Here is a 14,010-nt window from a genome sequence, read left to right on the forward strand (position 1 = left end):
ATCTGTTTTTTAATGGATTCTGTGTTTGTTTTTTAGTTTTCTATGTACTATAATTGAATGTGTACATTTTAGCTGTACTTTTATGATTTATTTATAAATTGAATAAAGCTATCTTTGAGTTGAAGTTTGTTTTGTTTTTATAATTTTCTACAGTTTCCTTAACCATTTAAGTGTTAATTGATTTAATTTATGTGTTCCTTTAATATTTAAGTGTAAATTCTACATTTGTTTCTAACTTTACCTTCACTTTATGCATACATAAAAACGTTTTAAAATTGTTCTTTAGTATTCTTTTTAAATGTGGGGAACGCCCAATCACCTTTATATGGTTTAATATATATTATATATACACACATTGCCCTAACCCTAATACCCTACTTATATACTTCTGCATATGATGTTCTTATACATGTATTTTCAATTCAATGTGCATTGCATTCACTTTTGAATTTTTTTTAATTGCTGTGTGTTCATTGGTGTTAGTTTTATTAGGGCTAAACCTGTTTTTTTGGTAAATGTATTTATGCATATATCTACTCATAATACCCTTCCTATATAATTATCTGTCCAATGTTTGGGCATCCAAAATAATGGTAATCTGGAATTGTACTAAATTCATGTCTAAGATCCATAAATAAGGAAGGATGACATTTTAGATACAAAATTGGGGAGTTACATTGTATAAATACATATCACCTTTTGTTCCGTGTTAGCCTGAAATTAAAAGATGATAGCATTTCTTTTGGAGTTGCACTGCTTCCAAGTGACACAAATGGCAGAATGTTAAAAAAACGAACTAAAAATAAAAGCAAATATAACTTGTGTAGGAATGACCACACCCATCGCAACAACAATCTTAAATCATTCATGTGTACACAATAGCATTCACATAGCACAAGTTAGTCGGCCTCCACATGTCAACTTCTAGTTATTCATATTATGAAGGAACAAATTCAGCAATCCTGTTTATTCCAAAGTAAGGACATTCCCAGGAGCACAAGGTAGCTTTCACCCTACTCCGCGAGTTTGAACCGTGAATATCCCTTAGAGCATAGAAAACAATAACCAAGAGCTGGGGGTAATGGCCACTGCCTAGTCCAGTCCAACACCCCAAACTAGATGACTAACCAAACATTACCACAAAATCAATGGCAATTTTGAAGGAGCTCCAGACTTTTCTGTCTGGTTTTAACATGTGTGTCACAATAACCAAAGGAGGAGTTCCCATGCGCCTGACCAGTGGAGGCCAGTGAATTTTGAAAAGTAGAGGGGCGTTCCATTTGCCCCCGCAGACTGTAAATTTGCAGTCATGTGAGGCAGATGGCGAGCACCAAGCCTCTAAGGCAGCTTGACAAACGAGCAAGGCGCACTTGTACTCACCATTTTCAGCCTGATCACTGTTTTTCCCCCAGAGGTGTCTCTTGGTCCCGGCTGCAGCTGGGTGAAGGAAGGAGGGACGTACGAACTCAGCACAGACCGAAGGAAGGAGTACTGGAAATCCCACCTCCTATTCTCATAGGCTGACAAAGGGTCAGCCAGTCTGCGGAGGGGGCAGGATCCTAGAAGGATGTTATGAGCTACGTAATAGATCCAGGTGAGCCAAGAATTTTACCAAAGCCCTGGCAAAACGGATGCTTTAAGTAGTGCCAGCTTGCCCTCACCACGGTCTCAGACGCACACTGCACATGCAGGAATTGGACGGCATTGAAGTTGTCCACCTCACATGCGCAGCGTGTGTTTGTATACTGCTGTGCTGCACTGCTACCAGACTGTACAGTATAAGTGATGCAGCCTCAGACCAGTCCAATCTCCTTCTCCTTCGTCGGAGACTGGTGGTGCTCCACCCCGTACACCCTCATGCAGGAACCGCCACTGCGCCTGACCACTAAAAGCAGTGATCTTGCAGAAATCTGCTTTCCGCGCACCCGCTCTTATGATTTCTGATTACCCTTGTTCTAACCTTCGCACTTCTTATTGGGATCTAGTGGACCCACCATGCAGGTGAGCCCTCCGTTTTCACTGAGCCGGGCTCTCGAGGCTCCTTTGATATAGATATAGTTCCAGAGGTTAATCAACTGAAAAACAAAAAGGATGGAAATACAACACACAAGTTTTGTTAACAGAAATCCATGACTGTAAAGGCGAGGCATACTAGAGTTTTACTTAAACAACTGGCAAATCATCTTGCAGATCATTATTATAAAAAGACCTTCTAAAATAAGGAAGACATTAACAAATAAGGGACAGGTATTTTTATTGATAAATATAGATATATACATGGGCAGATTTTCATAAATCCTGAATACATCCATTACAAAATGATTTCATAATATAGTTGGTTTTTCCTCTTCTCAGATGCAAACAGCATTATTTAATTGTACTTGCATAGCACCGCCTGTCTTTGTCAATGAGACCCTCCAGTTGATCCAAATTTAGTAATCATTGTGGCTCCCTTAACATTTTTAATTTTAAAATGTCCCTAAAAAAAACCAGAAATCCCTGAAGATTTGTATAATGTATTAGTTGGGTTCTATTATTGCTTGAGCAAGAGGATAAATCAATTGAAATGTTTACCATCTACAAATTTTATGATGACTGTGTTGCAGTTCAGTTTAAAGACAAGCTACAGTATATAAAGAGCTGGGATCAGTAGTGCTTCATTCGCAACACCTTTTGCAGATAATATTTTGACAGAGTAGAATGGCCCCTCATTTAGTTTTCTTCCATGAATCCAAAATTAGAAACTGAAGTTTCTTCTTCGTGAAAGGTCTGATAGGGTCCCAGAGAGTCTTTACTATCAAGTTCCATAAGTTACTATTGATCATTTATAATTGGTGCCCATTTTGGCATCACTGTCCAGAGATTCAGTAACAGGGAAATATGCCAGGTTGCACCGTAACTGGCTTACTACTTCACTTTACTATATGCCTTCCGCTGGCACATTACTGACAAAGATGGATGGATTTCACAACCAGGTAAGAATGCAAATATTATGATTTTTTGTTTGATGCCAATTTAAAAAACATCATAATTTAATTACTATGCTTCAAAGGAAGTCAAAATATTGCAGAACAAGTGTTTTTACTTGTTACGGTGGTAAATTAGTGCACCATAGGACGTAAGAAAAAAAGGCTATTCGCACATTCTGGATGAAATCTGCATTATACATACTGTACTTCATCTGCATTAAACTGGGACTTTAAAAAAAAAATCACAAAATATAGGTCTAGTATTCCTCAAATATTTACGGATAATCGGATTTATTTAAAAAGGATAGAAGAATAATGGTGTAGGTCATGGCAGTGCAGGGACAACGATTACTGGTGTAATGACAGGTGAACATGTGCTTCCAACAAACTGTGCACAAAAAGAACCAGTGTGAATAGAGATATACAGCAACGTTGAACCTTCTACAATACTAGTTCATCAATTTGTGAGTGAACATCATAGAAAATAGTTTTATCTTCAGTATGCCTAGTACTATACTTCACCTATTATCAGTTTACACCTAAGTTATTGCCTGAAGGTGGGCCACAAAATGCTTCTTAAAGTTTCTGAAAACCACAGCAATGCACCAATCGATACTGCATAGCAGAAGGCGTGCATTTACATCACTGGGACTTTTACCGTGTGCAATCTCCTGATATCTCTTCATTAAGTCTTTCAACTTGATGGATTAGGTCAAATGTGGCAGGCAAAGGAGGAAGGTTTTAAGGTAACAGGAGAAATCCAAAGACTGAAGTATTGGAGTCAATATAAAGGTAAAGGCACTCTTCCGTCGAGTTCTAATTCTCTCCAATACCAAGCTGACTGGACATTTGAAAAGTACAATCCCTAAGGAGGCATCTGGTAGCTGCATAGCTGCACTCTACAGGTCCCTAAAGAGCACACACTTACAGAATGCCGATACCTACTTTGTCCTGAATGAAAGATTGTGTAACCTTCAGGGTGGACACAGACATGCTGCAAATCTAGGTTTGAGTGGGGGAAGACTGTTCATCTTGCAATGCTCACCTTAGATTTAGAACCCAGCACCTTCATCCTCCCATATATGAGGAAAGGGCAGGGAGAGGATAAAAGATGTCTTATGGCCAAGATCAACTCCCACACAAGACTTAGTCCCAAAATATACAAGACAGGCAGCTCCAAAGAGACAGAAACTGTGAAGGAAACAGAGGAAGAGTGAGCGCTCAATTCCGATGAAAGCCTGATTAGGCTATTGACACCGAAGTGAAGTTAAATTGTCTTGCACCTGATGGGAAATAGTGGAAAGTCTGGAAGAGGACCAAGTATGTAGCTCACTGGTCTTTGTAGCAGAAATGGTAGTGACCAGAAAGTCTGTGTTAAAATTAATAACGCAGATAGTATACAAATCCATAGGGTCAAACTTAATCAACGTGACTGCAACATAGATCCCACTGGACGACTTGTATGTTACTGGTGAGACTGTATGGCATGCGACATAAGGCTTCAATGCTTTCTTTGTAAACAGAGAATTACTCTGCTGGCTTGTATCTATAGAAACAGGAGGCCAAAGAGTAGGTTTTACATACAGCAACTACTATTTCTCTGAGGTATTACTGAGAGGGCTTTTTCAGGTTGATAAAAGAACGGACCGGGTTGCCTGTCGTTAGCCTAGTAACTAAATAAAAGTCATTTTATTTTTTTCTGACAGGTTCTTAAAGGTTTCCTGGTTGCAATCAGAATTTCAAAATTTAAGGAGAAGTTCCTCTGGAACTTAACACTAATTTAAGACATCGAAGGAAGCAGTGGAAAAAGCATTTGCTGAGGTACACAAGATGTACAGCATTCTATGGTAACCCCCTCTCCATCTGTTGCGGGTCTGTTGGTTTTGTCGGAGAACCCGGAGGACATGAAGTGGATTTAAATGGTAGAAGGACAAGGAAGAGGGCGTTAAGTGAAAAGGTAAAGCTCTCCTTAACAAGCGGAATACTGGGCATATTGGAGGGACCCCACAGCTCTAGGCTTGGTAGCTTTGATGGTGATAAATGATTTAGCAGTCCTAAGCTGCATTGATACACAAGCTCATCTATAGAAAGGCTGAAAGGACTATCATCGAACAGAATAGTAACTTTCGCCCCCATCTACCGCAAAGGTCAGTGCTGTTAGCGAATGGATAGCTTCACAGCAATAATACCAGTTGCAGTGTCAATTATGCTCTTACACATTAAATTTTTCTTTTGCTCCCTCACTGACCGCAATAAGCAGGAACCTTAGTTCCTCACACTAGTGTCCACTTCCTCATACCAAGTTGAAGTAAGTTCATGCTCAATACAAATACCACAGATCGCCATGATGGGGTTATCCTTTACTTGGTGGAGGGTAAATGAAGCCCATTGTACTTTTTTCCTCCTAGAATCATAGAGCTTCAAGCCTTTGTCCAAAAGAAGAAAAGGAAAGACACCCTGTCGCAACCACCAGCAATTGAGGACTGCCCTTCACACACATTCTTCTATGTGACCTTTTGAGTGTTCTATAAGCTTGGCATCGAATAGGATTTTACCGTTCTGAAATGACCATTTCATGTAGCAGAAGGGATCCTCTAGTTAACTGTCACAACCCCCCATCGACGTATGAAGCTTGCTGTCAATTCTTCAGATTTGAAAGGGGGGGTTTTTCTGTGGTCGGTGAACTTGGCTTAGCAGATTCACAAATTCACATGGGTCATCCACCTAAAGCATAGCGTGGGAGGGGAGGTACACAAGGGAACAAATAAAGTTCTGATTAGTCCAAGTGGATTTTAGGTTTGGATTTAAAGTCATCCATGGACAAGCCCAAGGCGTACAGAGGAGATGACAAGTTACAAACATTTGCTCCAGAAAGGAGCCAAAACCTGTCTCAAAGGCTGCTGAGAAGTCAATGTCTGCACCTACCACGTTGGAGATGCGTCAAAGGAGTCTAAGCGCACCAGTAAGAGAAAGAGATCCCTTGGAGAACCGAAACAGCGGTCAGAATTAACCCGACCAGCAATAGCAATATGTCTGGATGACCAAAGCAGTTTGAATATAGGATAAGAGAAAAGTAATGCAAAACAGGCTCCAGTCAGTGCCAGATGGCGTAAAAAGGAGCTGAAATAGGTGGAAAGATGGGCATGCTTAGGGTTGAAACCACATAACAGCATGCTACCAATCTGGAAGCATGTGTGTCTATCAACAGCTTTACAAAGTAGCTTCCAGCCACATCATTGGGAGGAATGTGCCCCATTAAAAGGGAGTAGGACAGAACCTGGACTTAAGCGTGCAAAAATCTTATATCATATCCTGTATAATTTAAGACTACCTTTTAGAGGACTGCTTGTTAAGGACTCTAAGCAATTTAAGAAATGATTATTACTGTTTATTACCATACACTCCCTCCCCCCTTTCATACTACGTAAAGAAAGAGGAAAACAACCCTGTGGTTGCTTAAAAAAATATACATTTTAAAGCAAAACTACAAACCACGGTGCCCCTGCATCCCTGCGCAGGAAGGCTTCACCATAAAAATCAAGGTACAGGAAAAAAAAGTGGGCATGCACGTTTTTACTTGGAAACGGAATGTTTTAATTGAAGCACATTTTCTATTGTGAAAGGTTGAAAATAAAATGTACTCCTTAGATAATAAGTGACAGTCAACTGGAGTTTTTTTTAAGTACTCTTACTGCACCCACGCCTGTTCCACAAGCAACATGGATCAATAGTTCACAAGCGTGAAGCTAACTCAAAATAGGAAACCTGGAGGCCACCGAACACTATGGGCCTTAATTAGAGAAGGGGCTCTGTCTCCCAAAGCTCATATGCACACATCACTTATCCAGTTATACCTCTCACATTATGTCCTTCATAGTCCTAATTTTACACATTGTTTAATTGCTACGGCAAATTAAGGTCTAAAGGCTTAGCCAATCCTCTCGTGTTCCACTTAATAATCGTGGTAGAGCATCAACTTCTTGTCACCAGACGATCCATTACCCCAAACCAGACATCTCTGGCTTGTTTTTAGGTCCTTTAACCCATGTTCTTGCTTCTACTCGGCACACATTGCTTGTTTTGGGGTGCACTATGGAATGATGGCAATTACTAAAATCTTTTTTTTTGCCTTGTACTATGGGCTCCGGGTTAAATGCTTCTTTCTCAATCCTGCAGTTGTTCAAAGTGTTTATACGTAAATTGACAAAATCTTGGGACATTTTAGTTCCGTCACCACTGGTTACTCCTCAAGGTCATGGGGCAGTTGTCTTGACTAGGTCAGCTCGGCCTTGACATCTGTGAGAACCTACTCTGGTTCGTTTAGTTATACATCGCAAGCTTCTTGAGAGCATGTTTCATGTATGTGCTTATTTATTTACTCTGTACACTCTGGCTCCATCTGTCTCGAAGACCTTTAATTATACTGTTGCTTCTTTTGGCAACGCAATACAAGACTAATGTTAAAAAGACTATATTCTTGAAGAGTTTGATGAACATTTGTGCCTTGTTCGCTAGAGACCTCTCTAAGAGCCGCAACAGCCTCAAAATTCAAGAGCAATGTGCCAATGTCCTTCTGGGCCTCTCCTCAAGCTGCATTTTTGATTGCTTAGTTCACACGGCTTTAAGACCCAAAATATCACAGCTTATGATACCAAAATCGAGCATCACTGATGAACTCGATTTAATTAGCTTTTTTAATATTAAACAATACCCTATCAATTAGGCACCTAAAGGAGATAAATTGACTGGTTGTGCATCCGTATTATCGATCCAGTTTACAATTTATGCTGCTAACCGTCTGTGTATTTTACTGTCCCATGGGGTAATTAATAAAAAGTCTCAATCAAAGATCAGAAAAGCATACTTGAGTTTCATTGCCCCTCACCACAAAGAAATCTAAATTTGGAAATGAGTCAACAGATGAATCCAAGAAGGACGCTTGGCCAATAGCTACAGCTATCCCTAGCCACTAAAGCCCTGTGCAGTAGTTTCAGCGCAATCGGGATTCAGTATTGCACAGGTGCAAAAGGCAACTAAGGAACGGCACAGTTAACAGAGGGAAAAGACACACAAACAACAACAAAAAAAACACATTTGGTTCAAAATAAAATTCCTGGAATTGGTCTCAGACAAATCTTCTCTAGCCTGTTCTTCAAATGTCACTGTTTCTAGTTGTCTGCTGCAGAGTGAACAGGACGTGCCCTCTATCCAAGTTCATTTGATGCCCTGCCCACTGCCAACCCACTCACCCATTGTGCAATTTCTAACAATGCATGAGGTCTTAATGAAGGCAATACCAGGACCACCCGGTAGGTTCGGGGGTTCGAAATTATGTTCAGGCATGTTTTTATGCAGTCACAAGCAGAAACTAGTGCAGCATGTTTCCCCTTGTTTTGCATTTCCTCTCATTTCTTGCCTTTTCCATCAGGCCTGGCTCAAGAAAAGGATATTTGGTTTACCCATGGAGGCAGAGACTGGAGCAATTTTGATGCAAACCAGCTGCTCCAAAGGTACAGAATTGGTGCCTGCTAACTCCAGAGGATTAACCTTTTTCACTTTTCACTTTCCAAAGGTTGATTGACAATCACTTGCACTACAAAATCCTTTTGTATCTTGGTTTCCTGCAGTTTCATTCTGTCTGTGAGCAACTTCCCTGAGAAGAACCACCGTTGCCAGGTAGGATCAATTTGTTCCTCAGCAAATAGCTGTTTCTTCAGCTGCCCGATGGAGTCCGTCATACTGGCGTTCAGTTTCACATCCTTCCCGGTGGAAAGGCGCACTTTCAGCTGGAACTCCCGTCTAGTGTTGGGGGCCTGCTCTGGAGTGTCCGCTACTTCCTCGTCACTCCTTTCCATGATCAGGTTCACTGGTGGGGCCAGGCAGTAAACCGGGAGCTGGTATCTATTACCAAGCTCATCATAGCACTCAGTCAGTGATCCTGCAAGAAAAGAGGAAAAAGGTATGTTCAATAAGAATTTCCATTACAGCACACCGACCAAAGACTCCCTGACCGCATAACAACTGCGTGGAAAGGCTGTATGAGCGAATAAACTTATCAGAATTTTCAATCTTCCTATTTAAGACATAATAAATGCTTTAATATCCAAGATATTCACTCTAGAAACATGCCTAAAAGTCAAGTTTCAAGAAGAAAAAAAAAGACAGATTGCCGCATAAGTTAGATCACTTATTGGGTGTGTGGAGGAGGTAAGACAGGAGCAACTGAGTGGAGAAACATGAATAAAGCATGTAACAAATAGGACTCTGTTGTTAACTAAGCCTTCATTGCTGCTTCAGAATTTTGCTGCACACCATGAAAAGAGAATATAACTATTATTAAGAACAGCAAGAACTCTAAAAAGTAAGCATGTCTTCTTTAAAGGCAAGCAGAGCAATGGAACACCAAATCTTGGTCCATGCTCCCTCCTGCTCTTTCCTAAAAAGTTAGAGCCTCCTCTGGAAGATTTAAATCATGTTACACCATCGTATTTTACTCAGCCTTTCGCTGGGTGACACATGGAGGCAGGAATGTTTCTAACATGTCTATCAATCGCAACTCATTCTGTTTGCTCAGTTGAAAACAGAACTGGCCTTTTTGTCCCATTTTACATTTGTATTAAACAGGTATATTCTCAGGAAACACTTTATGAAAGCAAGTTGAAGAAGAATGCATCTTCCCACTTTTATAAGCTATGCAGACAAAAATACTGCATGGAGTGGTAAAAGTTAAAGATAATCAATTAAAACAACCGACACTATGCTTACATCACATTTTATGGATTTTGACTTAATTCAAAAATAGACCTGCTCAGTCTCCTTTTACCTGTGATCAAGGATGCGTGCATCTAGCCCACAGATCTGCCGCCCCGTGGGAGAATCTGGGCCACACTGGGATTCGCAATCGCAAAGAGAAATATAGCTAGGCTATGGGGGCAGAGGGGCCGCCGAAACTGGGAGCACGGAAAAAGGACATGGATTGGTGGTTGCTCCAGGTGAAAACAGTCTATGTAGCCAGGGATGCCCCCGAAAATGGTCTGCAATATGGTCTGCATGGAATGAATACAGGGGCCATATATGTGAACCCCCCCCCAAAGTACCCCAATTGACGAACCGCTCGCATTGTAGAATGTTTAAATAGTGAACTGCAATGAGTATTCTGAAATGTATATTGCAAACATGCTCTGATTTCTGGAGGTACAACTGTATGTATAGTATTGTTGAAATGTGACGATCACCACTGTTCTCTGCAACGTTAATAAAAAGAATTTAAAAAAAAAAAAGGATGCGTGCATCTAACGTTTTTTGTCCAATGTGCTACACAAGCACACAACACAATGTCTTGAAGAGTTACATACTCGGTCTAAACTTCTATTTTTATGCAATATGCAGGATAGCATTGCTCACAGACTTTTTTATGTTTAGTAGCATCATCATCTTTGAAGTTGCCTCTCAAAGTAAGCACCTGTGATTTCAGGCTTTTTTTCTAATTCTAAACCGTTTTTGTTTTGTTCTTAAATGGCAAACGTATAGAAACCGTCCCTGCACATAATCCTCCAGGAGAATAAACAAGCATTTACAATGCAATGGTTTCGCCTTTTGAAAAGTTTGAGCTATTGGCATTGTAAATGACAAAATTTGTATTTATGCGTTGGTTTTGAAAACAGATAAATAAATGCATTGTCATTTACAATGCCAATAGTTTAATCTCTGGCAAATGCCACACAAAAACACACAGACCCACACACACACACACACAGACCCACACTCACCAACAGAGCCCAACACACACAGCCCCACACACAGAGCCACACACACACACAGAGCCACACACACACACACACACAGAGCCACACACACAGAGCCACACACACACACAGAGCCACACACACACACACAGAGCCACACACACACACAGAGCCACACACACACACACACAGAGCCACACACACACACAGAGCCACACACACACACAGAGCCACACACACACACAGAGCCACACACACACACACACAGAGCTACACACACACCCACACACACACACCCCCAGAGTCACCCACCCACCCACCCAGAGCCACACACACCCACCCACCCAGAGCCACACACACCCACCCACCCAGAGCCACACACACCCACCCACCCAGAGCCACACACACCCACCCAGAGCCACACACACCCACCCAAAGCCACACACACACACCCAAAGCCACACACCCACCCAAAGCCACACCCACCCAAAGCCACACCCACCCACAGCCACACACACCCACCCACAGCCACACACACCCACCCACAGCCACACACACCCACCCACAGCCACACACACTCAGGAGAGCAAGCACAGCGAGGGGGCAGGGAAGCAAGCACAGCGAGGGGGCAGGGAAGCAAGCACAGCGAAGGGGCAGGGAAGCAAGCACAGCGAGGGGGCAGGGAAGCAAGCACAGCGAGGGGGCAGGGAAGCAAGCACAGCGAGGGGGCAGGGAAGCAAGCACAGCGAGGGGGCAGGGAAGCAAGCACAGCGAGGGGGCAGGGAAGCAAGCACAGCGAGGGGGCAGGGAAGCAAGCACAGCGAGGGGGCAGGGAAGCAAGCACAGCGAGGGGGCAGGGAAGCAAGCACAGCCAGGTGGCAGAGGAGCAAGCACAGCCAGGGGAAGGGGAACCAGGGGGTGGGGGAGCAAGCACAGCCAGGGGGCGGGGAAGCAAGCACAGCCAGGGAGCAGGGAAGCAAGCACAGCCAGGGGGCAGGGAAGCAAGCACAGCCAGGGGGCAGGGAAGCAAGCACAGCCAGGGGGCAGGGAAGCAAGCACAGCCAGGGGGCAGGGAAGCAAGCACAGCCAGGGGGCAGGGAAGCAAGCACAGCCAGGGGGCAGGGAAGCAAGCACAGCCAGGGGGCAGGGAAGCAAGCACAGCCAGGGGGGCAGGGAAGCAAGCACAGCCAGGGGGCAGGGAAGCAAGCACAGCCAGGGGGCAGGGAAGCAAGCACAGCCAGGGGGCAGGGAAGCAAGCACAGCCAGGGGGGCAGGGAAGCAAGAACAGCCAGGGGGCAGGGAAGCAAGAACAGCCAAGGGGCAGGGAAGCAAGAACAGCCAAGGGGCAGGGGAGCAAGCACAGCCAGGGGGCAGGGGAGCAAGCACAGCCAGGGGGCAGGGGAGCAAGCACAGCCAGGGGGCAGGGGAGCAAGCACAGCCAGGGGGCAGGGGAGCAAGCACAGCCAGGGGGCAGGGGAGCAAGCACAGCCATGTTTCCAGTGCTTGGCTATTCTGAACTAACCATTGGTATCCGGCCTGCCACTCAAACGAAAACAACTCCCAGAATACCTTCTATGAGCATTGGTACCCAGGAACCTGCACTAGCCTAACTGACTTGATAAAGTAACAGTGACCAAGTGGTCTCACTAGTGGTGTGACACCTTGAGCCAGTTCGGACCTTTTATACAATCGCACTTTTGACTCTGGGAATAGTGAGTCGTTGACTTGTGACTGCAGTATGCGGCTACAGATCCCTACGCACATCGCAACAGCTGGTAAACGTCAGACAGTATAGTGCTACCTATTGTGTGTGGGAAGAGGGGGTGCACACTGGTTCCAAAATGCTTGGGCATATCTTCAGCCCTGACTATTTATAGTTGGGGGGAGCCAACATGTTAACTCCTTCGCTGCGGCGGCTATTCCGCCGCAGCGCTAAGGGGGCGGGGCGGCCGCATGCTGGTGACGGAACCGCTCTGTCACCAGCCTCGGTTGAGCTATGCTGATGACGGAGCGGTTCCGTAATGGCCCGCCCCGCTCAATAGATCGCTCAGCGCAGGCGCGGAATCCGCGCCGCGCAGGCGTGCCGAGCGGGCCATTACGGAACCGCTCCGTCATCAGCACAGCGCCACCGCAGCTGATGATGGAGCGGTTCCGTCATCAGCATCGAAGGAGTTAACAGGCAGAGCAAGGAGCAAACGAACCACAACAAGCCTGCCACTGATAACTGGGTGCGGATTATCTCGCTATTGTCTGGGATTTATAGCCCCAATATAACCAAGCCACACAAATACGAATAATATCAATAATAGAAGTACAAGTACATACATGTATAAGCAAATTATTTAAATATACTTTGATACCTTATGTAAACAGTTCAATAAACAGAGAAAAAAAACGTACACCCAATAACTGACAAACGACTAGGAACTTGGCCCCACTATCCAATTCATTCAAACTCCTCACCCATACCTACACACCACAAACACAAACCATACACATGCTATTTATTATCACCTACCACACTACATCTCCTTTAGTACCCACAATACACAAAGGTAAATAATTACAACAGGGGCAAAATAAATACATCAGGATAAAGATAAAAGCAGTCTAGCGCTGGATAGGTTTGTCAGTATTGAGGTAGATGGGTTTCTTACTCTCCTGTTTAAATCAATAGGTTCATACTTTGTCTTGAATTCCTGGCGAATGAGGTTCACGGGCAGCAAGCTAAGCCACTTGAAAGTTAAATCATTTGGAGCTTGAGGCTCCAAAAGTTATTCCCGCTCAGCATTATCACGGTCCATTAATATTTCTGAGGAACCCTAGAGAGTCACCAGACCCGCAACAATCACATGGCAGACGATGACAGACTTACGACGCGACAGGCGGGCAACTAGAGGTCAAATTTTGGTGGGGGGGTGGCTGAAAAAGATTTCATGGGAGGGGCTAATTCTTCCAGCCATATGCAGAATGGCTCTAAGAAGGGGTGAAAGCATCACACAAGCCTCATTAACAAGTAAATGGTATTTTAGACCTGTGAAGTACTCGGGTGCGGCTGCAATTAGATGGTCGCCAGCCCGCAAAGCCCGGTGAGCCCAATGGGTGTTGCGCACCTGCGACGCGATTAACAAGGAGATTGGATTTAAAGGAGAGCTACTCAATCAGTCGGAGTTTGCCAAAAGAGGGAGACAAACGTATATCAATCTTTCTAATCAGGGGTGTCCATCAAGAACACAATATATAGTGTTTGGGTGCTGTCAACTTGAGTATTTAATAAAGGGAATAGCAAGAATTGT

At 43.8% G+C, this 14,010-nt stretch overlaps 1 protein-coding gene across 2 annotated transcripts in view; it reads right to left on the reverse strand.

Annotated features, from left to right (window-relative positions):
• Positions 1-2,237: 2,237 nt before the first annotated feature.
• The window catches only part of UBTD1 (ubiquitin domain containing 1), a 280,225-nt gene continuing 268,452 nt past the window's right edge, over positions 2,238-14,010 (reverse strand). For both annotated transcript variants that reach the window (XM_078643576.1, XM_078643577.1), the window contains one exon: positions 2,238-8,907. In XM_078643576.1, the coding sequence (XP_078499702.1) occupies positions 8,522-8,907 (386 nt within the window). In that variant the 3' untranslated portion in view covers positions 2,238-8,521. The remainder of the gene's footprint in view (positions 8,908-14,010) is intronic.

The sequence above is a fragment of the Lissotriton helveticus genome, chromosome 5_1 (genome assembly GCF_964261635.1).
Source record: "Lissotriton helveticus chromosome 5_1, aLisHel1.1, whole genome shotgun sequence".
Lineage (NCBI taxonomy): Eukaryota > Metazoa > Chordata > Amphibia > Caudata > Salamandridae > Lissotriton > Lissotriton helveticus.